Source organism: Poecilia reticulata, chromosome 5 (genome assembly GCF_904066995.2).
Source record: "Poecilia reticulata chromosome 5, P_reticulata-male-v2, whole genome shotgun sequence".
In the NCBI taxonomy this organism is placed as follows: domain Eukaryota; kingdom Metazoa; phylum Chordata; class Actinopteri; order Cyprinodontiformes; family Poeciliidae; genus Poecilia; species Poecilia reticulata.
The window spans coordinates 15,870,982-15,895,347 of NC_088834.1; the positions used below are offsets into that span (position 1 = coordinate 15,870,982).

The 24,366-nt window shown below is 41.3% G+C and overlaps 3 protein-coding genes across 8 annotated transcripts in view; 1 reads left to right on the forward strand and 2 right to left on the reverse strand.

Moving 5' to 3' along the window:
• erc2 (ELKS/RAB6-interacting/CAST family member 2) overlaps positions 1-5,716 on the forward strand; it is a 49,756-nt gene extending 44,040 nt beyond the window's left edge. For all 6 annotated transcript variants that reach the window (XM_008409674.3, XM_008409678.3, XM_081607134.1 and 3 more), the window contains 3 exons: positions 14-75; positions 175-424; positions 1,577-5,716. In XM_008409674.3, coding sequence (XP_008407896.1) covers positions 14-40 — 27 coding nt within the window. In that variant the 3' untranslated portion in view covers positions 41-75; positions 175-424; positions 1,577-5,716. The remainder of the gene's footprint in view (positions 1-13; positions 76-174; positions 425-1,576) is intronic.
• A 5,774-nt stretch (positions 5,717-11,490) lies between these two features.
• creld1a (CRELD disulfide isomerase 1a) lies at positions 11,491-15,163 on the reverse strand. The gene is made up of 6 exons (XM_008409684.3): positions 15,057-15,163; positions 13,701-13,875; positions 13,513-13,596; positions 12,707-12,802; positions 12,137-12,277; positions 11,491-12,043 (listed from the first exon to the last, which is right to left on the reverse strand). Exons 2-6 carry the CDS (start codon positions 13,873-13,875, stop codon positions 11,823-11,825), a joined length of 717 nt encoding a protein of 238 aa, XP_008407906.1. The 5' UTR covers positions 15,057-15,163; the 3' UTR covers positions 11,491-11,822.
• On the reverse strand, positions 14,776-23,383 carry LOC103465110 (uncharacterized). Its single transcript, XM_008409683.3, has 15 exons — positions 22,991-23,383; positions 22,360-22,690; positions 21,862-22,087; positions 20,929-21,035; positions 20,744-20,834; positions 20,491-20,535; positions 19,926-20,041; positions 19,165-19,221; positions 19,008-19,068; positions 18,715-18,920; positions 18,365-18,418; positions 18,213-18,264; positions 17,996-18,091; positions 17,548-17,586; positions 14,776-17,453 (listed from the first exon to the last, which is right to left on the reverse strand). Exons 2-15 carry the CDS (start codon positions 22,465-22,467, stop codon positions 16,894-16,896), a joined length of 1,818 nt encoding a protein of 605 aa, XP_008407905.1. The 5' UTR covers positions 22,468-22,690; positions 22,991-23,383; the 3' UTR covers positions 14,776-16,893.
• Between the last annotated feature and the right edge of the window lie 983 nt (positions 23,384-24,366).

Here is a 24,366-nt window from a genome sequence, read left to right on the forward strand (position 1 = left end):
TCTTGCACAACAGGATGACGAGGAGGGCATTTGGGCATAGCTGAGACAACCAAAGCTCTAATGTTGTTTTGAGGGGTAAGTTGAGACTTTCTGAAGCTGTTTACAGTGTTTAAACCACAAACTGAACAATGCTGTGCTTTTTACTGTCATACCTCATTATATTCTCTCACGTAGGAGATTCAGTCACTACTGGAGGAGCATGGTCATCCCAAGATGTTGAAACACCACCCAAATAAACATTTATCACCTTCAGTGAATCAGTACTTCTGAACAGTGGGACCTTTATTTATTTATTTTTTTGTTTGTTTGTTTTTTTTTTTTTACTTTTGTCTTTTGTTTTGTTATGTTTAGCACATTTTTTTCTGAGGAACAGGAGGAGGTACTCAGGTTTTCAGGTCCTGCATGAAGACTGGCAGCTGAGCAGGTAATTAAAATGTGCTTCTGCACACTTTTGACAATAAAACCACACAGAGAGGAAACAATAAGTACTGAACATGTCAATGTTTTGCTCAAAAATATGAGGATGAAACCAGAGGTTGGCAGAAACCCAGTAAGATGTGATGGTGACACGTTCTTTCTCACAACCTCTCTACGAACCCTGAGGAGCCGTGTACTATGTACCCTGATCTTCAGTTTTGATCGTAGGTTTTAGCCGTCGTCTGCAGGCTTTATCCCTCTAAATCATCTGACAGTTTTTTTGGCAGTGTGGTTGGTGTCATTTCTTGTTGAAAATATTTAGATTCTCATCAAGAATGTTCTAGTCAACTTATCCTTTCATTAGTTACATGAAGTCTATGTCTGAACTTAGACATAGACTAAATTCAGACATAGACTTCTGACTGTGCTGTACTTCAGTCAAACTTAACCTGTGCTACTATTTAAAGGAGTTCAATTTTCGTCTCATCTGACCAGACTATAATACCCAAGTATTTTAGAGGCTAATCTAAATGCTCTGCAGCAAACAAGCCTCATTATGCTTTTTTTTTTTTCAGCAGTGGAGTGTTGTGCAGCGAGCTTGTTTGGAGGCCATGAGGCTTAGTGCATTGTCTTTTGTTTTCATGTAATCACATTATTCTGCTAATTCCGGTTCTGTTTATCGTAGTGACTCATTGTCAGAAATCTTGTGAGGACCACCCCATCATGGCTGGTTTATGGTGAAATTATGTTTCCTCCACTTCTGAATTGTGATCGTAACGGTGTTTGCTGAAACATTCAGAAGTTTAGAAATATGCCCTCATCTAATGGCATCAGTGCATTTTGCAACAATGTGGCTGTAAAGGTTTAAGGATATCTTTGTAATGAGAAACACCTTTGCAGGACTAAACCAGCTGTGAATTATTGAATGGTTGCTGTACATTTTCAGCCATTTCTTGATTTTCTTTGCAATCGTTTCCTTCATGTAACTCCCCAGTGTTCAACCCCCACAACTTAATTTAGCGACTAAATCTTATTTTCTTTGTACGTGTGACCACCATAGTGTGACAAAGACATTGCCATGTTCAGTACTTATCTCTCTTGCTGTGCAAGCATAAACATCACACTTCCAACCATACTTTGTTCTTATGTTCCTCACAAGGTGAGGTGAGGCCTTCGCTTTGCGTGAATAGGAAGACCATCCTCCACAGTGTTCGCAAATCATCTAAAACGATGCGCTGATGGAGACACAGAAGACAAATTGCTGCTTTAACAGACACGACTACCACAGGCACCCTGCAGCAGAGGTGTCACAGAAGTCACCTCACCTGTCTGTCACCTGCTGAATAACCCCTCTTCATCCTCACAACAAAGAACTTATGATTCTGCCGGTAAAGACGTTTCGTTATTTTTTTTTTCCCCCATCAAACCACATCATTTGTTTTAAAATGGTTGTTATCTCGTTGACTGTTAAAGTCAAGCTCTGACCGGCTTCTAGGCCTGACGCTCATCCTCACTGCCTTCCTGACTCACCTAGTGACATCTGACCCCTCCACGTATCGCTAACGGCCCTCGGAGTGTCTTCTGCTATCTTTTACGTCCAGACAAGTCGTGTTTATCTTCGAGGTCAGGCGTTAGGCATTTCTTCCTATTATGATGTCTATCTTGACTAGCATGTCATCAACACATTGAAGTCACTTTAGGTTTCCTGTTGCCATTTTTCGTTGGCACTTTTTGTTCACCTATGGAGCGCCTTGAGTGACTTTCCTGCAGTGTTTCCTTTGCTGCACAAACCTCTGGTTTTGGGGCCTCGTTTTTGCCTCAAAGTAGTGGCTCTCATCAGCATTTTTTCTTTCCTTCACATTACCTCATTTTAGTCAGAAATAGTAAAAGAAAGAAAAAAAATCAGTCTATGCAGATATCAACATAGAGATAATGCATTTTTATTTTTCCATGTATATTTGAATTAATTATAATTGTATTTGACCAATCAGAGCTGCCAAGAGAGTGGTCAGAAGATATTCATTAGGTTTTCTTGATTTTCTGCGACTATGCACCTCCTCTGTGTTGGCAGGAACTTTCACTAATGGTGCTTCTGCTGGTGCTCAAACTAAATGGTGTCAGAAGATCTAACCAGAGCATCTTTTAGTCCTTTTACAGTAGAGGGACTTGGTCCCACAACGGGCTTCATAAGCAGCAGTACATGACTGCTTTGTATATAAATATATATACTACTGGTTAAAATTTGGGGAGGGGAGGGAGCTTTGTGAACAACGATTAAACATTTTCTCCAAAACTATGGCTGCCGTTAGCCTCAGAAGAGACTGTGACACTAAGTAGACGTTTTCTCTGCAGATCTTAGTGGTTCCAGTGACACCCCAGTCTCTCGATGAGTCCTCGCCCCTCTCCTTCATAATCTTCCAGCAGTAGCCTGTGTGACCTCCGCACACATAGTGACTTGTTTTCTCCTTCTCAACAAGGTGGCCTGTGCCTCGTAAAATCTGTACACAAAAAAATAGATATGCATATATTATACATATAGAGAGAAATCTATAGAGTGTGTCTATATGTGGTCAAAAATGTTTAAAACTAATAAGATATACTATATGTTTTTTTTTTCATTTGTTTATTTTTCTAACTGGCTCGAGGTCAGAGATATTTTATTTAAGAATGCTGATGGGTGAAATTTTCCTCAGATTTATACGCTGTGATAAAACCCTTCAGCAGCTTAACATTCCCTGTCTGACAACACAGACCAATCCAGAAGAAGAAAAGCATAAAATGTATTAAATAAGGTTCAGAGCGGCAGTTTATGGGAAAGTGTGTCCAAATTTATCTAGCTGTCTAGAAAAGACGCCAATATTACATTCCTTTAAAGGGATAGTTGGGAGTTTTTGAGGAGGGGTTTCTTGTGGGATTTGTATCAGCAGTCGGACATTTTGCTTCAAATGCAGTTCACTGAACAATTTCAATTTGGATGAAGGGAAATTATTTCCCACTGTAGAGTCAAGATGACAACAGGTTCAGATTGGATCCAGTTCCACAGAAGTGTTTTGGTCTCTCACAATAACTTTTAGCAGTATGTGCACTATCTTATCAATCTTTGCATTAACTTTGCTTTCATTCATAAGTATGTTGTCTTTTTTTTCGCTTGTCTGTCAGTACCTTTTCATTCGTTTGGACAGCTTTTCTCGCCTTAGTACATGAAATCATCATTTGAAAACAGCATTTTGTATTAATTCAAGTTTTCTTTATTTGATATCTAGATTTATTCATTATCTAAAACATTAACATGACAGAAAACAAAACCGAAGGTAATTTGTAAAAGGAAATAGGCAACTTCCGACTGCTGATAACAAACGCCCAGAATCCCACTTTTTAAAATTCCTAACTTTCTCTTTAACACTAAATCAACTCAGTTGAAGACCACTTAGCCTGTGGTGACAACTTTAAACAGAGAAAAAGTATTTTTTATTTTCTTTTGTAGCTCTCACAGGTAGCAGTGAGGTTCCTTCTGCTGCAAGCAGAAGCTTGCACTTGTAAATGAGGACTATCACAATATCCTCCAAGGAGAGGTTTCAGTGACTCTGTCTGGATGCATTTCTCCTACGTGTATTTGTTGTTGTCGTCATGTGAACTGAAGTGGTGACGTGTGTGTGACCGTGACAGCTGATTTAGGTAGAAGAACCATCACGTTGTTACAGTATTATGAGAAAATGAAGCTGACTGTTACTAATGCCCTCCTCCTTCCTCGACCCTCCCGGTGTCTGTGTGTCAAGTGTTGGTTATTGTAAACAAATGTCTCTCCATCTCACCCAAATCCTCTCAAACCAAGGTGATCCACTCTTCATTTTTTTTTTTTTTTTCCCCATGTGTCATTCCCACAGAAGCAGCTCTCACCATTGAACAAAAGCCAACAGGTTCTACGAGACGTTGTTCGTTTGTTTTTGTTTACAAATCTTGATATAAAGGCCTTTTTATCGTTAGAGAGACAGCGCAAACAGACAGAGGAGCATAAATCCTCTCACTTCACCATCGGGGGGTTATGAATCCTCCGTTTTCAGGTCCTTATCTACTGAATACTTGAAGTAGGGAGTTTTCCTACCATGATATAGCAGACATTATTTAAACGATAGACAACATTTTAATTGTGCCCATGCATGCTGATTTTTACATTATGTGCCAATTGAAGGTGATGGTGTATGGATAATCTACTGTACTCTATGCAGTGATTTCTCTATTGTCGTGTCAAACGAAAGAAAATTATCTAAAAATATAATCGTTAAAAGCTGAGGAGACGCCGAACTCGGAGGTTGGGAGATTGTTTCCTGTGCTCAGACTGAAGACTAACAGGCGATTCTTTATCCGTGCCTAGAAGCAGCTGTGTAGATTCACCAGTCATTTTTTTAAAGGCCTTTGAAAGAACTACAAAAAGCCAACCATATTGTTTTTTTCTTTTATTTGCTGTAATAGTCTTTATTTTATTATTTAGTTGCTGAAACTTTTTGATTGAACAAATCACTGTGACTGATGGCAGATTTTTTTTAAAATTATTATTATTTAGCAAAGCAAATGTCGAGTTTTTACTTTTTTATTCATTCAGTTTTGTATTTAAGTTGAGCTTTATTTTTTCTATGATTTATGCTTACTAAAGAATACCAGTTCAAGACAGTACTATTTGTAACGGTAAATAATTTGAGCTGTACAGTAACAGACCTAGGAACAAAACTCAATGTGTGTCCAGCATGCTGAATGATCACTCGTGTGAACGTGAGCTGATGCAGCATCAGTCCTCATCCATTTCTTGCATCTGCATTGTGCATTGTGACTGTGTGATGTTGTGTTGGAGAGTGATGTGTGTCTCACTTACTGTGTCCCCTTAGTAGACAGCCTGTGCAGTTTTGTGAGAGCGCAGCATGTTTTTTTCTTTCTTTCTTTTCTTTTTCCAGGTGTGGGGGTGTTGCTGGTGTAAATGTATTCAGAAAAAGAGAGCAACGTGTGTGTGCGTGCGTGTGCGTGTGTGAGTGAGTGCAGATAACAGAATGTGTGTAAGTGTTATCAATGCAAAAGAGACTAATTTATTTAAAAAAAGATAACTTTATCAGCCAGTCGTTAAAGAAAAGAAGTGGGCAAGTTTCGAATGACGCATGGATACTATGTAATGTTTTGTTTGTTTGCTTTTTTTAACAATAGGAGGCTGTCCTTAGTGCCCCAGTTTGCTATTGTCTGTGCTGTATCAGAATAATACTATTGAGTGTTGGCCAGCTTGTTTATATCCATCAAATAAAGGTGACTTTCTTTCTGTCTTTGTTGGTGATTTAATACTTAAAATCAGCGTGCCTCATTTTGTATGTAGTAATTGCTACCCATAAAAGCAATGGCTGCATATAAACTATTTTACATACCATGGAGATAAAAAAAGATTTACATTTCTGTAATGGTGACATGTGCCTGTTGTTTTTGTTTTGACTCCATCCATGTCGTGTCCCTCATCTCCCTGATTCCCTGCAGCTGTGCCGCTCCCTGATTGCTCCCCTTCTTAAGCCTCCCTCCGCTACCCGCACACTGCCAGATTATCGAACGCTTTCAGCAAGTAGTTTCTAGCTCTTCATCCACGCCCTGTGTATTACTGCCTCGCTCTTGCCCTTTGGATTTTCCCCTTTTGCCTTCCCTTGTTGGACTGCTGTTTTTGCCTACCCGGATCTCGACCCTAGCCTGTTCTCTGACGCCGCTCACGCCCACTCCCTCGGACTCTGCTATCTTCCACCTCGTGTATGACCTCGGCCCGGCTGACCAAGAACTGGATCTGGACTCTATTCCTCTGATCCCCGGTTGTGAGTACGCAGCCCTGCATCTGCGCTTCTCCCTCCGCCCCCACGCACTATCTTCCAGCTAGTGCTTCAGCTAGTTATCCAGTGTGCCGCCCTTGGCTGTCTCCTATAAAGATCTGTGGTTTTCTGCTCACTCCTGTCTCGTGGCTGATTTCGGGTCCTCCTAGTGTGCATTACAGTATAATCTGGCCACCATGGACCCGACGCCCGCGCAGGAGTGGCGCGGTACTGTAGAGAAAGCCATTACCAAGCTAGAAGCTAATATGCAGGAAATGATGACTATGCTCTCTAAGTTGTCTAGCCCCACAGCGCCTCCCAGTGCTCCGGCTCCCGCACGACAGCTGCAGCGTTTAACTCCTCCACAGGAGCCCCGTCTGTCCCCTCCTGAGGTCTTTAGTGGGGAGCCCAGCCTATGTCGCCCTTTTGTTACGCAGTGTGAGATTCAGTTTGAGCTTCAGCCCAGCTCCTTCCCTTCTGAGCGAGCTAAAGTCGCCTACATGATTTCTCTATTATCTGGAAAGGCTAAGATTTGGGGTACAGCTGAGTGGCAGAGGGACACGTTCCTCTGCTACAGTTTTGATGATTTCTCCAAGGAACTAATACGTGTTTTTGATCCCTGCCTCCCGGAGAGAGAGGCAGCTAGAGGGCTCTGGAGAATTAAACAGGGCAAAAGACGCATTAATGAGTACATCATCGACTTCCACACCCTTTCTGCTGACAGTGATTGGAATGATGAAGCCTTGTGTGACGCCTTTTACCAGGGTTTGAGTGAAGGCATAAAGGATGAACTCTCCACCCGTGACCCCCCTAAGGATCTGGCTGATCTGGAATCCATGGCATCCCGGATTGACCAGCGGATGCATGAAAGAAGGCTTGAAAGGGCCTCTGACCGACCTTATCCTCCACCGGGGGCCCCCTCGAGGCTCGTAACGAGGTCTCCTTTTCCCAAACCTTCTTCCTCTCCCCCCCAGGACCAACCCGAACCTATGCAGATTGGTCGCTCCAGGCTGACACCGGAGGAGAGGGATCGTAGGCTCAAAAAGGGCCTGTGTTTCTACTGTGGCAGTCAGGATCATCAACTCCGTCAGTGTCCCTCGAAGAGGTTAGTTCCTTCGGTCGGTAGTGCTCTACTAAGTCAGTGCACTACAGCCGCATCTCCATTAATCACCATTAAAGCTGAAATTTCTATGCAGGGTCACTCCCTCTCCTTAGCAGCTTTTGTTGATTCTGGAGCCGACACTGAATTTATGGATGCTGAGCTAGCTCGCTCTCTCCAGTTGAATTTAAAACAAAGTACTCGCAAGTCTGTGGTCCAGGCAATTGATGGTCATGTTTTACACCAGGTCAAGTTGGAGACAGAGCCAGTCCGACTGATCGTGGGAGGGAATCATCAGGAATCCATCTCCTTTCTTATCATCAACTCTCCTAAGATCCCTGTAATTCTTGGTGCCACCTGGTTGAGACTGCACAACCCGCACATAGACTGGGAGCAGGGTTTGGTCCTTGGCTGGAGCCCTCGTTGTCTTTCCTCCTGTCTTCAAGCTGCCAATCATCCTGGGCCTGTACTCCAGGGTCCCCCGGCTCTGGACCCTGTACTTTCAGGGATCCCCAAGGACTACCACGACCTTAAAGAGGTCTTCAGTAAACATCATGCTACTTCTCTGCCACCTCATCGCCCCTACGACTGCGCCATCAACCTGCTTCCTGGCACCTCACCCCCCAAGGGACGTCTGTACCCACTATCTGTCCCTGAAGACCAAGCCATGCGGGACTACATTGGGGAGGCCCTCCAGGCAGGAATCATTCGTCCTTCTTCATCTCCTGCTGGCGCGGGGTTTTTCTTTGTAGGTAAAAAGGATGGTTCACTCCGTCCCTGTATTGACTATAGAGGGCTTAATGACATTACGATCAAGAATCGTTATCCCCTCCCACTCACTAACACTGCATTCGAACGCATCCAAGGTGCTAACATCTTCACAAGGTTGGATCTGAGAAATGCGTACCATCTGGTGCGTATTCGGGAGGGGGATGAATGGAAGACTGCCTTCAACACCCCTACTGGGCACTACGAATACTTGGTGATGCCTTTTGGTTTGACTAATGCACCCGCAGTCTTTCAGGCCCTTGTGAATGATGTCCTTAGAGACATGATTGGTCTCTATGTTTTTGTCTACTTGGATGACATCCTGGTTTTCTCTAAGGATCTTCCCTCACATATCACCCATGTTCGTTCTGTGCTCCTTCGTCTACTGCAAAATAAATTATTTGTCAAACCTGAGAAGTGTGAATTTCATGTTTCCCAGACTACCTTCTTAGGTTTCTGGTCTCCCCCAACAAGCTATCCATGGAGGACCGCAAGGTTTCCGCTGTTCTGAATTGGCCAACACCACAAGACCGTAAGCAGCTCAGAAGGTTTCTAGGTTTTGCTAATTTCTATCGCCGTTTCATTCGCAACTACAGTACTATTGCTTCTCCACTTCATGCCCTAACCTCTCCCAAGTCTCGTTTTCAGTGGAATCCTAGAGCGGAGGAGGCTTTCCAAAGACTCAAACACCTATTCTCCTCCGCACCTGTTCTCCATTCTCCGGACCTGAGTCGTCAGTTCATTGTGGAGGTCGACGCCTCTGAGTCTGGGGTCGGCGCGATCCTTAGCCAGAGGTATGAGGATGGTAAGATTCATCCTTGCGCCTTCTTTTCCAGAGTCCTCTCCTCTGCTGAGCGCAACTACGACGTAGGGGACCGGGAGTTACTGGCCGTTAAACTGGCATTGGAGGAATGGAGACACTGGCTAGAGGGAGCCAAGGAACCCTTCCTAGTGTGGACTGACCATAAAACCTCCAGTACCTCAAGACTGCCAAGAGACTCAACACCAGGCAAGCCAGGTGGGCCCTTTTCTTCTCCCGCTTTGCGTTCTCCTTGTCCTACAGACCTGGCTCCAAGAATGTGAAGCCGGATGCGTTGTCCAGGATTCATGAACCCCTGAGTAAACCTTTGACTTCTGGAGATTTTATTCTTCCTAAGTCTGTTCGACTGGCAGTAACCCACCTTGAGGTTGAGAACCGGGTCCGGGAGGCCAACCGACAACAACGGGTTCCCCCAGGCTGTCCTCCCCGCCGTCTATTCGTCCCTGACCATCTTGTAGCTGAGGTACTCAAGCTTTGCCATGTATCTAAATTGTTTTGTCACCCTGGTGTAGCCAGAACCCTGAAGGTGATCCAGACACTCTTTTGGTGGAGGAACATGGCCAAGGATGTCAAGGAGTTTGTCTCTGCCTGCCGGGTCTGCTCCCAGGCTAAGCCATCTCGCCGACCCCCTTCGGGGCTTCTTCACCCTCTACCTATTCCCCACCGGCCTTGGTCTCATATTTCAATGGACTTCATCACTGGCTTACCCACCTCCAACAGGTACACCACCATACTAACCATAGTCGATCGATTCTCCAAGATGACTCACCTGGTTCCCCTAGTGAAGTTGCCCTCCTCCAAGGAGTTGAGTGAAGTCCTTGCCAGGGAGGTGTTCCGCCTTCATGGGCTTCCTGTAGACATCGTCTCTGACCGTGGTCCTCAATTTGTCTCACGTTTTTGGAAGGAGTTTTGTGGACAGTTGGGAATCCAGGTGAGTCTCTCCTCTGGTTTCCATCCACAGTCTGATGGCCAGACTGAACGTCTCAACCAAGAGGTGGAGATCAAACTTCGCATGCTCTGCGAACAAGACCCTACCAATTGGGTACAGAATCTGCCGTGGGTGGAGCATGCTATCAATTCTCTTCCCTCCAGTGCCACGGGGTTATCTCCCTTCCATACCGTTTATGGTTTCCAACCACCAGTTTTCTCCTTGCAGGAACGGGCTGCCATGGTTCCCTCTGCCCATGCCTCAGCCAGGAGGTGCCTTAAGGTATGGAAAAGGGCCCGCAGGGCACTCTTAACTACTTCTGCCATATATTCTAGATCTGCCAACCGACACAGGATCCCGGCCCCCGCTTATCTGGTTGGGCAAAAGGTATGGCTGTCAACCAGGGACCTTCTGCTTCGGATGGTGAACAGGAAGCTGGCTCCACGTTTCGTCGGACCATTTCCCATCTCCAAGGTGATTAACCCGGTGGCCGTCCGTCTCCGGCTGCCTGCTTCCCTGAGGGTCCATCCCACCTTCCATGTCTCACGCATCAAGCCTGTCTCCGCATCCCGATTTGTGCCCTCCTCCGGACCCCCTCCTCCCGCCCGAATCTTCGCTGGGGGGCCTGTCTACACGGTGAGGCGTCTTCTCAAGTCCAGACGATGGGGCCGTGGAGTCCATTACCTGGTGGATTGGGAGGGTTATGGACCTGAGGAGCGGTCGTGGGTTCCGTCCCGCCACATTGTGGACAAGGCTCTCATCCGAAGTTTCCATCGTGATCACCCCGACCAGCCTGGTGGTCCTTCAGGAGCCGGACCTTGAGGAGGGGGTACTGTAATGGTGACATGTGCCTGTTGTTTTTGTTTTGACTCCATCCATGTCGTGTCCCTCATCTCCCTGATTCCCTGCAGCTGTGCCGCTCCCTGATTGCTCCCCTTCTTAAGCCTCCCTCCGCTACCCGCACACTGCCAGATTATCGAACGCTTTCAGCAAGTAGTTTCTAGCTCTTCATCCACGCCCTGTGTATTACTGCCTCGCTCTTGCCCTTTGGATTTTCCCCTTTTGCCTTCCCTTGTTGGACTGCTGTTTTTGCCTACCCGGATCTCGACCCTAGCCTGTTCTCTGACGCCGCTCACGCCCACTCCCTCGGACTCTGCTATCTTCCACCTCGTGTATGACCTCGGCCCGGCTGACCAAGAACTGGATCTGGACTCTATTCCTCTGATCCCCGGTTGTGAGTACGCAGCCCTGCATCTGCGCTTCTCCCTCCGCCCCCACGCACTATCTTCCAGCTAGTGCTTCAGCTAGTTATCCAGTGTGCCGCCCTTGGCTGTCTCCTATAAAGATCTGTGGTTTTCTGCTCACTCCTGTCTCGTGGCTGATTTCGGGTCCTCCTAGTGTGCATTACACATTTCTATAAATACAGCAATAACAGAATAGTGCATTTACATCACTAGAGCGTTAGCCATGTTCTATGTCTTCAAACCACTGGCATATAAGAGTCATTGTACTGGGTGAATTGGTGAATGACAAGCACTCCGCACCACACAGGGCATTTAAACATGCATAAAATATCTCATCGATGTGAAAGATCAAATGTGTCTCTGAAAAATGTACACACCATGAAGCTGAATGGCTGCCTGCAGGATGATGTTTAATGTGAATAGTTGTGTACAATAATGTAGGGGTGGATCTCAAATAAACAATGCGACTGAAAACATTCTCTAACTGAAACACAACAAATAGATTAAGTACATACATTAGACCAATGAAATTATTATCAATCCAGAAATAATTTAAAACCGTTTCCTTAAAGCTTGTTTACAAAAGGTGTTTTTAATCTGATTAATGAGGCTCATCAAAACATTGAAAGTTTTTTAGAAAATATAGCAGTTGTTTTCAACCAACTGGATTTGTTTTCATATCTGAGGCTGAATGTGTCCTTTTCGTAACGATTTGGGGGCGTTAGCGCCCTCTCAGGATGTTGTTTAAGACACGGTCACCCCTGTCTGAGAGCCAGTAACCTGCCATGGCTGCTGCTGCTCCCATGAATATCGATGTGTAGACCAGATCTCCTTTGGCTGCCAGCGTGGCCAAAGCGCAAAGCAGCACCCCGAAAAACATCTGCTGCAGCACCTCCACTTCATCATCCTGGAGATCCTCAAAGAGGCCTTTCTCTTGAGCATCTGCTGGAGAGAAAGAGAGTTGTAAGCTTCATTTTCATTTTTCAACCCAAGTGTTTGAGCGTAAAAAAAAAAAAAAATCAACATTAGTCTCACTGGGCAGTTGCTTCCTCAAACAAACACTGTCCTTCCTGATGAAGCCTTTGGCACACTGACAGCGGAAAGAGCCTTCTGTGTTGACACAGATCTCATCCAGGCCAGGACAGGCAAGTACTCTGTCACCACATTCGTCTACATCTGAGCAAACAAAAACAATTTTGCTCATTTATTTGCAAGGTTTTGTATTAATCTTGCTACAACTCAAAGTGAGGATGCTGGAAGGGGAGGTAAATACATTTCAAGCTCAGAAAAATACTCAGTAAAATAATACACTGTGGAGTTTGTGAAATGCTACTTTATTAATTAAAGGGGCAGTAAAATAAAAAATTTTTTTTTAGCTTTATGTCATGTTACAAAGTGATTCCCTCATCAAAAACACACCTGGAGTGTAACCAGTCAGAGCTGCCGTGTAAGCATGATAATCATATGATACTCTGGGACTTTTCATTAACATGTTTGTTTTTGGGTTTTTTTTGTCAAAGAATAAATCTACTTGATTTGAAGGTATGATTCCAGAGTATTTTTGCATATTTATCAGAGGCAGTTTCTTCGGTCATTCGCACTAACCTAAACACTTTGAGCCCATCAGTCTGTAGCCAGGAGCACATTTTCTGCAGCGAGCTGATCCGCCACCCATACAGCCAACACAGGCCACATCACAGCCTGGAAATACACACACTTTTCACCCCACTGCATCCTCAGAGGTTACAAACACAGTAAATGAGTGACAACGTTCTAAAACATAAATCAATAGGATGAGTTTTGAGGTAAAGATTTTAGAAGCAGTAAAAAAATATGCGTTGACTACTCTTTTTCTCAAAACCAAAATATTTGTGTAGCATATACCTCTAGGATAATTTTATCATGACTGATCTAAATACTGAACCTAATCTGAACTGAAAAAAAAAACATTTGCTGTCTGAAAATTACAACAAAAGAAAAAGAAAAACTAAACAGTCCTAAATGGATAAATATCAGCTTTATATTTCATCAGAATCAATAAAGATATTTTGATTTTTCCCAACCCGCAGTATGTTCATTTCAGTAAATTAAAGTAATTTAATCTCTCTTGTCAGAATAAAATGACCTTTGAAAGTAATCTTTAGCAGATATCAAAAACATTTATTTTTAAAAATAATTTGTATTGTTCTGATGTAAACTAATATTAAATATCATGTTTACATTAGCTGTAAGTAGAAAATCATAATTAACAAAAACAAAGGCTTTCACACATCATGTTTGTAATTTATATAATATGTTTCACTAAAAACATAAAGTTTCTAAAATAAATTGGCTTTTCAGTAATATTCTAATTTACTGAATGGATACTTGCACCCTTTCAGTAAATAAAATAAACCATAATAATACCTGACCTCTGCACTCAAAGGAGCCTTCTATATTGAAGCAGTAACTGTTCGGAGAGCAGGAATCCAGCTCAGTGCCACACTCATCGATGTCTGAAACCGACCAGAACACAAAGACGCTCAACCACCGGAGGTGTTGACAGATACTGTAAAAGAGGTGGTGCTCATATTTATACAAAAAGCTTGGTATGTATTACCTACACATGTGAAGTTATAGAGAGCCCATCCAGTCTTGCACTCTTTGCAAAGGTCATTTTCTTGCCCTAAACATTTGCTACAAGCATGCGGGCAGCTGTTGACCCGATGAGCAGCCAGAACGCTGCACAGCCACACAGCCGGCAGCAGCGTTCTCTGTAGCCACTTCTCCTCCATCTGAGCAAGAGATGAAACTGTCAGTGTAACATCTGTTACTGGGAGGAAGGCCCTGACACATCCTGGACTGATCACGTCTCCATCAAGTGGACAGCAGAGCAGAAACTATGTCAAAAGTAAGAAAACGGCTGTCAAAATGTCAAGGTTCACATAGGATCACGTGACGATTTTTGTATAACATTTTCCTGCATTTTTTTCCCCATCTGTAGTTATTTTTCCATTTCAAAGTTGTACATGCAGTCATGTAAAAGTACATTTCTAGGCAATTCCAGTGTAAAAGCCTCAGACTTACCACCCAGCCACCGAGCGCATGCTCATAATGGGCTTGTATGTTTATAGACTATTTAGGGTGATAATATATATATAACACATATCAGCAAGAAAGATCAGCTTGACAGTCAATGAAGGTAGAAAAATTTGTTGAAACTGAGCGACATAGACACAAAAATGTGTTTATGCTTGGTGTCCCGCTTTTACCCAGAGATGTGCATAAGCAAATAATCATTACTGTAAATACAACTGTCACCCATTTTCAGCCCTTTCTATTTGACACACTGTTTGTCAGATTAAAAGTAGTTCTTAAAATAACCTTCATTCTTTATTTTATTAGTCTGATGTAATTATTCAAATCCTAAGTGTTATGTTTCTATTGGCTTTAATCAGAAAAGTCAACATAAACAAAAATAAAGGCTTGAGAATGAGTCTGTCATTAAGCTACATTACTTGTTTAAATTACTAATTTTGAGTTTTTGAAAAAAAGTTCAATTTGCAATAATATTTCAGTTTATTGAATAAGACTGTAATGCCTGGCCAGAAGTTGAACTGTCTTTTTGATTGTAGATTTTAAAATACAAAACTTCCATCAGCACCAACACGGAAATATTAAAATACTTCAAGACATTCCTGGCTCCCCTGTTTTATTTAAGAAATAGATCTTCAATACAGCAATAGTATTTATAACACAGTACTTGTAAACAATAGAGTTGCGCGATATAACACAATTGCCTTTGGCTTTTCAGAAATTGCATGAAATATATAAATAAAAAACCAGTGCCTGCAATTAAAATCTCAAAATGAAGACAAATATTAACTTTCTGCAAAACTGATAGTTAAACAACACACACCGTCGATAGAAAGTGAGTTTTAGAAAACACTTTAAGCACAACAGAGCGTCTTTTTACCTCCTTACACAAGTCAAGTATCCAAACCAGACGCTTTAGACACGCTACACTGTCTATTTGACTGCAAATCACATCCAAACCACCGGAGGGAGCGGAGCTCGCTGTTATCGCTTACATCGCCTAACACCGCCCCCCTGGATCGTCATAAAAACTCTTCACAAACGCACCCCTGCTTTGGTAAACTGACACCGTTCTGAACCAATAAGATCCTCTGCTACTGGTAAGCGCTTCTAGGTCGTAAGTTTATTTTTAGCTAAGTGTGACTGGCCCAGATACTGCGCCATGACCAGTAGTTTTTATTTGTTTAAGCTAAAAGACGTGCAGCTTTCTTGTACAGCATTTCATTATTATTATTATTATTATTATTATTATTATTATTATTATTATTATTATTATTATTATTATTATTATTATTTATATATTGTTTTAAACACTTCAAGAACTTTTTGTGTAAACACTTCAACTTCCCCTATGCAAGACAATAAAGGCTGTTTCTATTATATAACAATAATTTGATGTTATTCATCTGAAAAATGTACAATTAAATTGTCTTATAGCTTTGAAGTTATTATTCATAGATGAGTTTAAAAAAAATCCCTATTTACAATTTATTTACAATAAAAATAGAAGCCATAAAATACAATCTACCTGTCTACATATTTATGTGCTTATTGCCCTTCAGGTTTATTCATGACGCTGCACGTCACCTGCTTCAGGAACATATTTCATATTTTCAGCAAAGGACTGAGAAACGACCAAAACACAGTCTTTCCATAAAGAAAGACTATTACATTATCACATTATTATAGCACTGGTTGTGTAATTGAAATGAGGTTCTGTGAAAAGGCTGTAAGCAGTTTTTTATACTTGTAGAAAAATTTAGTATAAATCCAAAATAGTTGGTCCTGGAGGATGAAGCTAGCCTCTTAAAGAGAGGCCAGCACACCATCTTGAAACAAATTTAATCTCTAAGTGCCATAACATTTTGAGGGAACACTATTTTATTAGGCTTAGACCATCATCCTGTTTGCATTGGTGGGTTATTTACACAAAAGCCAGTTTTTAATTACACAGAAAGTGAAGGTAGGACACAGTGAGCCCAAAATGTTCGTCCTGTGTGAAAAGTTCAAAAAATGGAGCATGAAAGCATTTTCAGTCAGAGTAGCTGTCATCTATAAAAGTAGAGTAAAAAGCAAAAGTACTTGAGTTGTTTAAATACTTAAATGTTTACACATTTCACATTTTACACAATTAAGAAACTACTCTGACTGAAAAAACGTGTTTAGCTTTTTTCTCCGCACTAATTTCACACAGGAACATCATCTGAGGTGCACTGACTCCAACCTTTACTTCCTGGTTAGATAACTATCACCTTTTCTATAAATAACAGGCCAGTACAACATGAGGACAATTTAAAAAATTTATAAAAGAAGAAGCCGCCTAAATTGATCTGGTGGTTTAAAGATTTTAATTCTTTTAAGACGGCCAAAATCTGCTATGAATCTGGTCTCTGTCAATCAAGCCTTTCGATTTGGTCTATGGAGCAAACTAACCTAAATAAAGAAGCCAAAATAGTTGTCTGATGCAACTCTAAGATATCTGCCTAAAACCTTGTACCAGAACCTCACTTTTAAAATTCAGGGCTACTTCTTTATGAACCAAAGACTCAGTGTTTCCAGCCAACTTCTTCTCTGTCTTGTTCAGTCCAGATAAGCATATCCTTCATGTCGATTCTGCAGCAGTATTTTTTTTATGTGACACCGTTTTTGTAAATTCATCCGCAGTTTCTTAAAAGTCTTTTTTTTAACAAAAATGGTTTCGATAACCTCCACTTGCTTCAGATATTCCTCCTCCAGCCTGTCCGTGTCGTATCTGCCTCTTCTACGGTCAGTTCGGTTGTGAGCGACTGGCTCTGAGCGGGAAGCAGAAACAGAGGAAGGCCTTGAAGCAGCTCTGGAAGTCTCCTGTCGCTGCTGTGACTCTGTGTTTGGTGGGAGTCGATTTTCACCAGAACAAAGCGCTCGGCCGCCCTGCCCAGCTTCTTGTGGGCCTGAATGATGAACAATGAGGCCGTAAACAGATCGGAATAAGGTGACTTCATCTGCCGCTGATCCCGTCCTTCCCCGTCGTTGTTCAAGACGGTCCACTCCTCGGTTTTTTCTAAGGCTTTCTGGGTGAGAACCAGCACAACTCGACCACCCATGCTGTCCAGCTTCTGGAGTTGTGAGTAGAGCCATGGCAGAGGTCCCATTGTGCATTGATCCTTCCTGCACCACTGGTCCACAGACACACTGAAGCCCTGGCTGCAGAGCTGGGAACCCAGCAGACAAACTGACTCTGAAACGGCGTCATCCAAATCTGGGGGGCTCAGCAGAACCACATGGCCCTTCCTGCCAACTTGAGAGTGAAAAAGAAAACTAAATTCAGAGATGTCCTGCATAATTACAATGAAACGATTTTACGTAGAAAACCCCCCCAAAAAAGCACTTACTCTTTACGAATCCACCGTGCCGCCAGCTCCACACCCATTCTGCAAAAGTCAGAGTAAATAAGATAAATATACCTGAAGATTTAGCAGATCTGCTTGTTGAATATCTATGTTTCTTTCATTTGATGCTTCGAAAGTATGACGCAAAGACGTTTTAAAGTCTAATAAAAAAGGCGTGGTTTGTGGGGCAAATGGAAGGAGCTTCTGACAGATATGCTGGGGGCAAATTCCAACACAAACACTCAGTGATTCATCATAAAACTATCAGTTATACTGTGGGTAAGTTAGACTGTGCACTCTCTTTTTTGTGAGTATTTCTACAAAATGATTTCTAAGCATGTGGATTTAAAAAAAATGAATGACCTCAAGAAGTGAATTTGTTTAGATAATTCAAGCTTATAAAGAGAAAACCTGGAGGGTTTAAATAAAACATAAAAAAACTAAAACTTACTTTTCACATAATCACGCAGGAAATGAACCATTAATGCTGTCAGACAACCAACCACCATAACACCGACAATCAGGAGAGTCCAGCGCCATCTGCTAGCTGCGATAAAAACAAGTTCAAAAATAACTTTTCTAGAACATTTTCAAATTAAAAAAGTCGTGGCTGAATTGTAAAATAAAAAAAACACCATCCTGCAATCAGCTAAACCTTTCAAACTTACTGTCAGACGTGCAAAATGGACCCAATTCCTGATGTGTTCCCTTTATTTTCACCTTCACAAATAATTAAAAATGGTCGAGTTATTAAACAGCGTTAACTGAGCACGTTTGCTCTCTGCAGATATTTGACTGGAGGGCTTGTGTAAATATTTACCATCACACACTGGGAAATGCTTTCATCAACGTTTTCAAATGCTCCTCGTTTTTCCTGAACAAACAGAGGTAAATTATTAGTGATACTTTTGCACTTTGACAATGTTCCAGAGCTTTGTTTACAAAATCACTAGTTATTTCAGATTTGAATTTCCAGGAGGTATGCAACTAATGGCGCTCATGATGTTTGCAATGTTATTGTTACAATTTTATACAAATATAAGCATTAAACGTACTTAATGAATTCAATTAAGAAATGTGCAAGGCCAAAAAAATTGGTTATAATATATTTTGCTTTTCAAAAAAAGGCAAATAAATACAACACTGTTCATGTACTTATGCTGTTCTTACCCAAAGTCCCAAACTGTTTTGTTTCCAGTTTTTCACACCAGCAAGACTTTCGCTGCTGCTCGGTTTGCGACAAAGCGACAGTTCACCATCCAGCCTGCAGGGGGCAGTAAGGTTCCATAAAAGGACTGTTCTATCACCCGTTTTGCTCAGGCGCACATTCAACGAGACGTTTTTCCACATGAAGTCTTGTAAATGAGCTGGTAATCCTTTAAACGACAAAAAAAGACATTGTTAAAGATGATTTACCCTCCTGCTTAATGAGGATGTGAAACATTTCAAAGAGAAAATGTTACCTTTTTTGTTAAAGGGGCATAATTGAGAACGCATGGTTCCCTCATCATCTTTATCCCATACCTATAGATCACAAATACACCAAAGCATGTCATTACATTAGTAAAAACAAGAGTAACTATTGATATCTCATGTTTTAGGCAAAAATAATAAGAGAACCTGTATGCACATGCAAGGTGCCACAGAATGAATGGGGATGGTGGTCTGGGCCAGACTCTATTCAGGAACAGAAAAAAAGACAACATCACAGTGTTAATGAAAGCTGGTGATGTAGTCTGGGCTTCACCAAACATCAAATTTGCTGATTCATTTCTGCTACTATTCACATTATTTACACAGCATTTGGGGGTCTTAAAAACAAATCAACGCAGAAGCTGTCCATCCAGTTTGACAGTACCTGAGCTTTCAAGTCTAGATCACAGCCTAGTAGTAGACAAATGCTCTAGAGTCTTTTCAGAGGTTATTTGTAAAAAAATAAATAAAAAATAAAAGTTATGCCTGTTTCTTCCTCCAGGCATAACTGGAAGAAGAAACAGGTTAGACCTTTGTTTTGGTCTAACATCAAATTTTTTTTACAAAATGTGAAAAGGTTGAAAAGTTTAGTCTTCAAAAACAACATGTTTATCAGAACTGACACTCAGTACCAAACTAAAAGCCGAATAATAAACAAAGCAATAATTTCTTTTCTAATTGCTTTGGTTAAAATGTCTAAAATGTATTATACTTCAGCTTTGTTTTTCTGCTTTTTGTTCAACAAGCCTGAATGAATTATGAATGAACAAATCTGACTATTTTTATTTTTTGAGTATATTATTATTCATATTTCCTAAACATTACTTTGACAATTTTTTCTTGAGACGTTTCACATATAGTCCCAGTCCCATCCTGTAACTGAGCCAATTCATAAGGGTAACACTAACCAGGCAGCGTCCGTTCTCCTCGTATTTGATGCAGAGCGAGGGACGGGACTTGTTGCCCACAATCTTCAGCTCAACATCATTTTCCTTGAAAACTGGTTTGATGCGGAACTTTGGCACTGAAACATTGAAAATAAAATATTGTCATGTTTTTAAAACATGCTAAGAGGCCTCTTAAAATGATCAGTTTCTCTAAATTCACTCTTTATATATATATATATGTTTGAGTAAAATGAACATTGTTATTTTATTCTATGAACTACTGACAACATGTCTCTGAAATTACAAGCAAAAGATTAGTATTTATTTACAGAAAATGAGAAATGGTCAAAGTAACAAAAGAGATGCAGTGCGTTCAGACCTTAAATAATGCAAAGAAAACCAAAATATTCATTTAGAAACAACAATACTGATGTTTTAGCTCAGGAAAAGTTCAGAAATCAATATTTGGTGGAATAACCAGAAAGTTTTCAGTGGAGTTCAGTGCAGTTTTCTCCAGAGCTGTGTATGTCGTACCAAAAATAAAAACTCAATTTCAGTTAATGTTTGATTTTTCTGTCTTGTTTACCTGGACACATGGGTATATGTTTCTGGAGGAATTCCTGGGAACACACTGTGGACAAAGACAAACATGCATCTTATAGCTGAACATGTTTTGACCTGTTGCTCAAAGGAAATCATCCGGTTTCTTGTTATGCAATTGAAACTTGCTGGTGAAACAATGCCCTCACAAGTATTGCCACATACCAACTGTTTATTACAGTTTACATTTTGATGTAAATGTAAAAAAACAAAAAAGTATTAAGTGTTTAACACTGTACCATTCTCTTCTGAAGGTGCATCAAGTCGCATTTTGGGATAAACGGTTATTAGGCTTCCGAAATGAAACTTGTCTGTGATCACCATGGCTATCTGTCGAGATCACACATGCACAAAAGAAATCTGTGAATGAGGAGCTTAAGTTTAAACTCTCCAGCCGTTCAAACTGCATGGAAATTTACAGTACCTTGCTCTTGTTCTGGTGAGCAAGAGTGGTGTAATTAACTGTAAACTCCACCTTCTTGCATCTGGGCAAGGCGCTGGCTGGATCTTGGTAACATGCCGTCACAGAAGCTGTTACAACAGAAAAACCACAGCGAAGGTGAGGCAATGCAAGGTCTGAGCCAGCAGTGAAACAACCGATATCTCAGAAGACAACTTCTGCTTTTTGCTTTTCTTTTGTTTGTTTGTTTTATACGCGGAAAATGAATATTAAGAACAAAAGTAGAGTTATCTTATTCATTTGCTGACACGCTGTAACTCAGTCATTCTGCATGGGATTGATCATGCAACTGGATTTGAGAAATCCAGTTGGCAATCAGCAAAAGTTTTGCATGTCACTTGGTTCCAGACAAAATAGTCATGGTGTTGTCTTTGGCAATTAGCTGAAAATTGCCTCACTGGAAAGGACGATTACCTTTTTGTTACAGCGATTTGGCGACTGCTTTGTCCTGGCGTTGCAGATCTCTTACAATGAAAGTGGAAGATATTACTAATTAACTTTTACGAGATGTGCCAGTGGTCCTCCATGATGTCCTTCATGTTCAAATTTGTCTCTGTTCCACACACCTGATTTAATGATTATCTTACGTCCTCAAAATGCCATCCAGGCCTGTTAATCATTTCGTAGTAACCTCATTCTCAAACCACCACAGTCCCAGACCGAGACCATCTCGGTTTTAAATTAGTTTTATGTTTTTAATTTACCTGTTTATCCATTTTTAACATTGTTGTATTGTGTGTTGATTAGTTAACTTGGCTATATTTCTACCTGTATTTTATGTTGATCTGTTATTTCAATCCAAGAATAGAGAATAGTATATTAGTGTTATTCAAGGAGAAATTCAACGTGTTTGCAGATCAGAATAAGGAGTAGCAAAGGGGTTAAATAAAACCTTACATCTCTCAAGCGTCGTGTCCTCATTGTCATCTTCCTCATCGTTGCCAGAGTGGTTGTCGTTCTCCACGTCTCTAGCCATAGGGATGTTGCTGACCTCTGTCTCTAGCACAAGACAAAGTGCACAGTCTCTTTTGGCCTTACAGCAGAGCTTGAAGGATGCTTCAAACCGAACATGGTTGTCCTTTGGTTCATAAAGACTGTTTCTGATGGTGCAGTCGGAAAATGCCTTGAAAAGAGACAATTGAGAGGAAGAGGTGTCTGTTTAGTCAATAAAACTAAACAGACAGCAAATATTGTTTGATCTGCTCATAACACTCCTGTACTGCATCATGCTAGCAGATGGTCATGTCTCGCTATCAGTTCTTGGTTACTTTTTCTTTTTATGAAACAGTTTATCTCTGACAAGGGAAATTAAAAGTCAAAGGCGGCTATGCTGACGGCAAAAGGAAATTAAAAAGTGTCATCTTGAGCGCATCCAAGCGCTACTTCACACAATACCTGTGGGCAAATAACCACATCCCTGTCGTATTCTATGAACTCCAAGCCGCAGGCTGGCGAGAACAGGCTGAAGACGATGCACCAGAGGGAAGATTTGAAGAGAAACATTTTGCATCAAAGCTCCATATAGGAGCCCTACAGCATTTTTCTGTGTAGACTGTTTTCCAGCAGCCTAGTCTGGCAGGTGCATTATTGCTCTCCTTGTGATGTTTTCTTTTTTTTGTGGGGTAATAAATTAACTTGCTGTAATCCTGGCAGAAGCTGATATGGAAGCAGTGAACCGAGACAAACAGACGGAGGCCGTGTCCTGGGTTCCAACTCTGTTTACAGCCTGATAAAGAATAAAGAAGAGACACATATTAGGCTACTTTGTTTCTTTTACTTGAACACACACAGCAAAATGTTGAACAGAAAACCTGTGTGTTCTACGACTAAGAGTTTGTCACTTATGAAGTTTACAAGTTACCCCATATAAGTTCATTTATCCACTTAAAACTCATACAGAAAATTCCAGCAAATAATCTGTGATTGGGGAAAAGCAAGAAAAGAAACGAGTAACGAGTCAAAGTCAGTTTAACACTGGAAATCCAATCAGGAAAGTTATCTTGTTTACATACAATCTCCTACTTACTTTGTTTAGAAATCCAGGACAAGTGACACCAAGATTTATATTTCCACAGCCCGTCAAACTCCTCACAGCTCCAACAAGACACCAGCGAGTTACTGACTCATGAGAAATGTGCCCCACGGAGCACGTCGCTGATCTGACTCAGAGCATGCCCCACCTCTTTTCTCTCTCACCTCTCTTTCTCCCTCTGCTCTCTTTTCATGATCCTGTTTCTGATTAAGCGTCACCTTATCCTGAAACTTCCTGTTTGTCTGTCTTTATCCTTACAGAGTCACATGGGTTAAAGTCCACAAGTAAAAGAAAAAATGGGTTAATTTGTCAGTTTTTTTCTGTGTTCTAGTAATCGGCGCCTCATAGGTGGCTTGTGATCAGCAGGTAGCCTGTTTCCTCCTCTTTCTCTCTCCAGACAAACAAGTTTATCGCCCTCATTCTTGAGAAAGCAGCACATACCTGTGAGCCGAACTATGAGGCGGTTTGCTGGCTGGGGAGTGTTGCTCAGGAGCACCTGCCTTTCTACAGGAGCTCAACTGGTCTGACCACTTTGAATCAACTGCAAAATAATATTCTCCTCTGTGGATATGGCCATGCAAATACTTAATGTGTGGTTTTTATGGTGCGTTTAGGAGGCGGAGATTTTTTATTACAGTGCAGCCAGGGTGCCAGGAGGTGCAGATTTGTTTATGACTACTGTAATTTCTAATTTATAGATAAGATATTTACTTTGTTTAAACAACCCTGAGCAAAATATGAAACGTAGCATAAAAAGCTCCTCCTAACTTTCTTACTGTTTGCAAGATCTTAACAAAAGGCCCTTTATTCCTCTTTATTCCTTTATTTGCATAACAGTTCGTTCAAGCCACTTCGGTTTTCATCTCAACATATATACAAACTGATATGTGTGGGATTTTTTGTGAGTTATTTGCATGTTCTAATTTTACATTTGCTGTGTTTATTTGGATTTAATCAGGTTTGCTGTGATATTTTGAAATAAGATTTTGCTATGTTATATTTATTTTTGATTCTTTTGAGGTTGCCGTGTTGCATGTTTTTCTTATTTCTCTTGTGCTTTCTCCCACAATTACCTGGTTTTCATTCCTAGTTTAACTAGACGGCGTTGCTGGTTTATTTCTATTTCTGTCCACTTCAAACATTTGCACTTAATAATGACCAAACAAAGATGATTCAGAGCCCAGTTAGATTTTGGTCTGACCTTTCTTGTGAATATACTTTGATCTACAATTTCCTTGTAGCTCTGGCCAACCACAACAATCAGAAATCAGAATCAGATTTCTGAATCAAAATCTAAATCAGAAATTCAGATTTTGTTTTGCAGCTTCTAAAAGAACCACTGTCCAGCTTCAGGGTTCCTTGCTAAAGAG

What these genes read in the sequence shown, in the direction of transcription:
- creld1a (XM_008409684.3), bottom strand. Translation starts at nt 13,875, where the DNA reads ATGGAGGAGAAGTGGCTACAGAGAACGCTGCTGCCGGCTGTGTGGCTG. An exon ending in AGGCTCCTTTGAGTGCAGAG is followed by an intron (nt 12,803 to 13,512) that starts GTCAGGTATTAT and finishes GTGTATTTCCAG; the next exon opens with GCTGTGATGTGGCCTGTGTT. An exon ending in GATGGGCTCAAAGTGTTTAG is followed by an intron (nt 12,278 to 12,706) that starts GTTAGTGCGAAT and finishes TTGTTTGCTCAG; the next exon opens with ATGTAGACGAATGTGGTGAC.
- LOC103465110 (XM_008409683.3), bottom strand. Translation starts at nt 22,467, where the DNA reads ATGTTTCTCTTCAAATCTTCCCTCTGGTGCATCGTCTTCAGCCTGTTC. An exon ending in ATGTGGTTATTTGCCCACAG is followed by an intron (nt 22,088 to 22,359) that starts GTATTGTGTGAA and finishes TCTCTTTTCAAG; the next exon opens with GCATTTTCCGACTGCACCAT. An exon ending in CTCACCAGAACAAGAGCAAG is followed by an intron (nt 20,835 to 20,928) that starts GTACTGTAAATT and finishes TGATCTCGACAG; the next exon opens with ATAGCCATGGTGATCACAGA.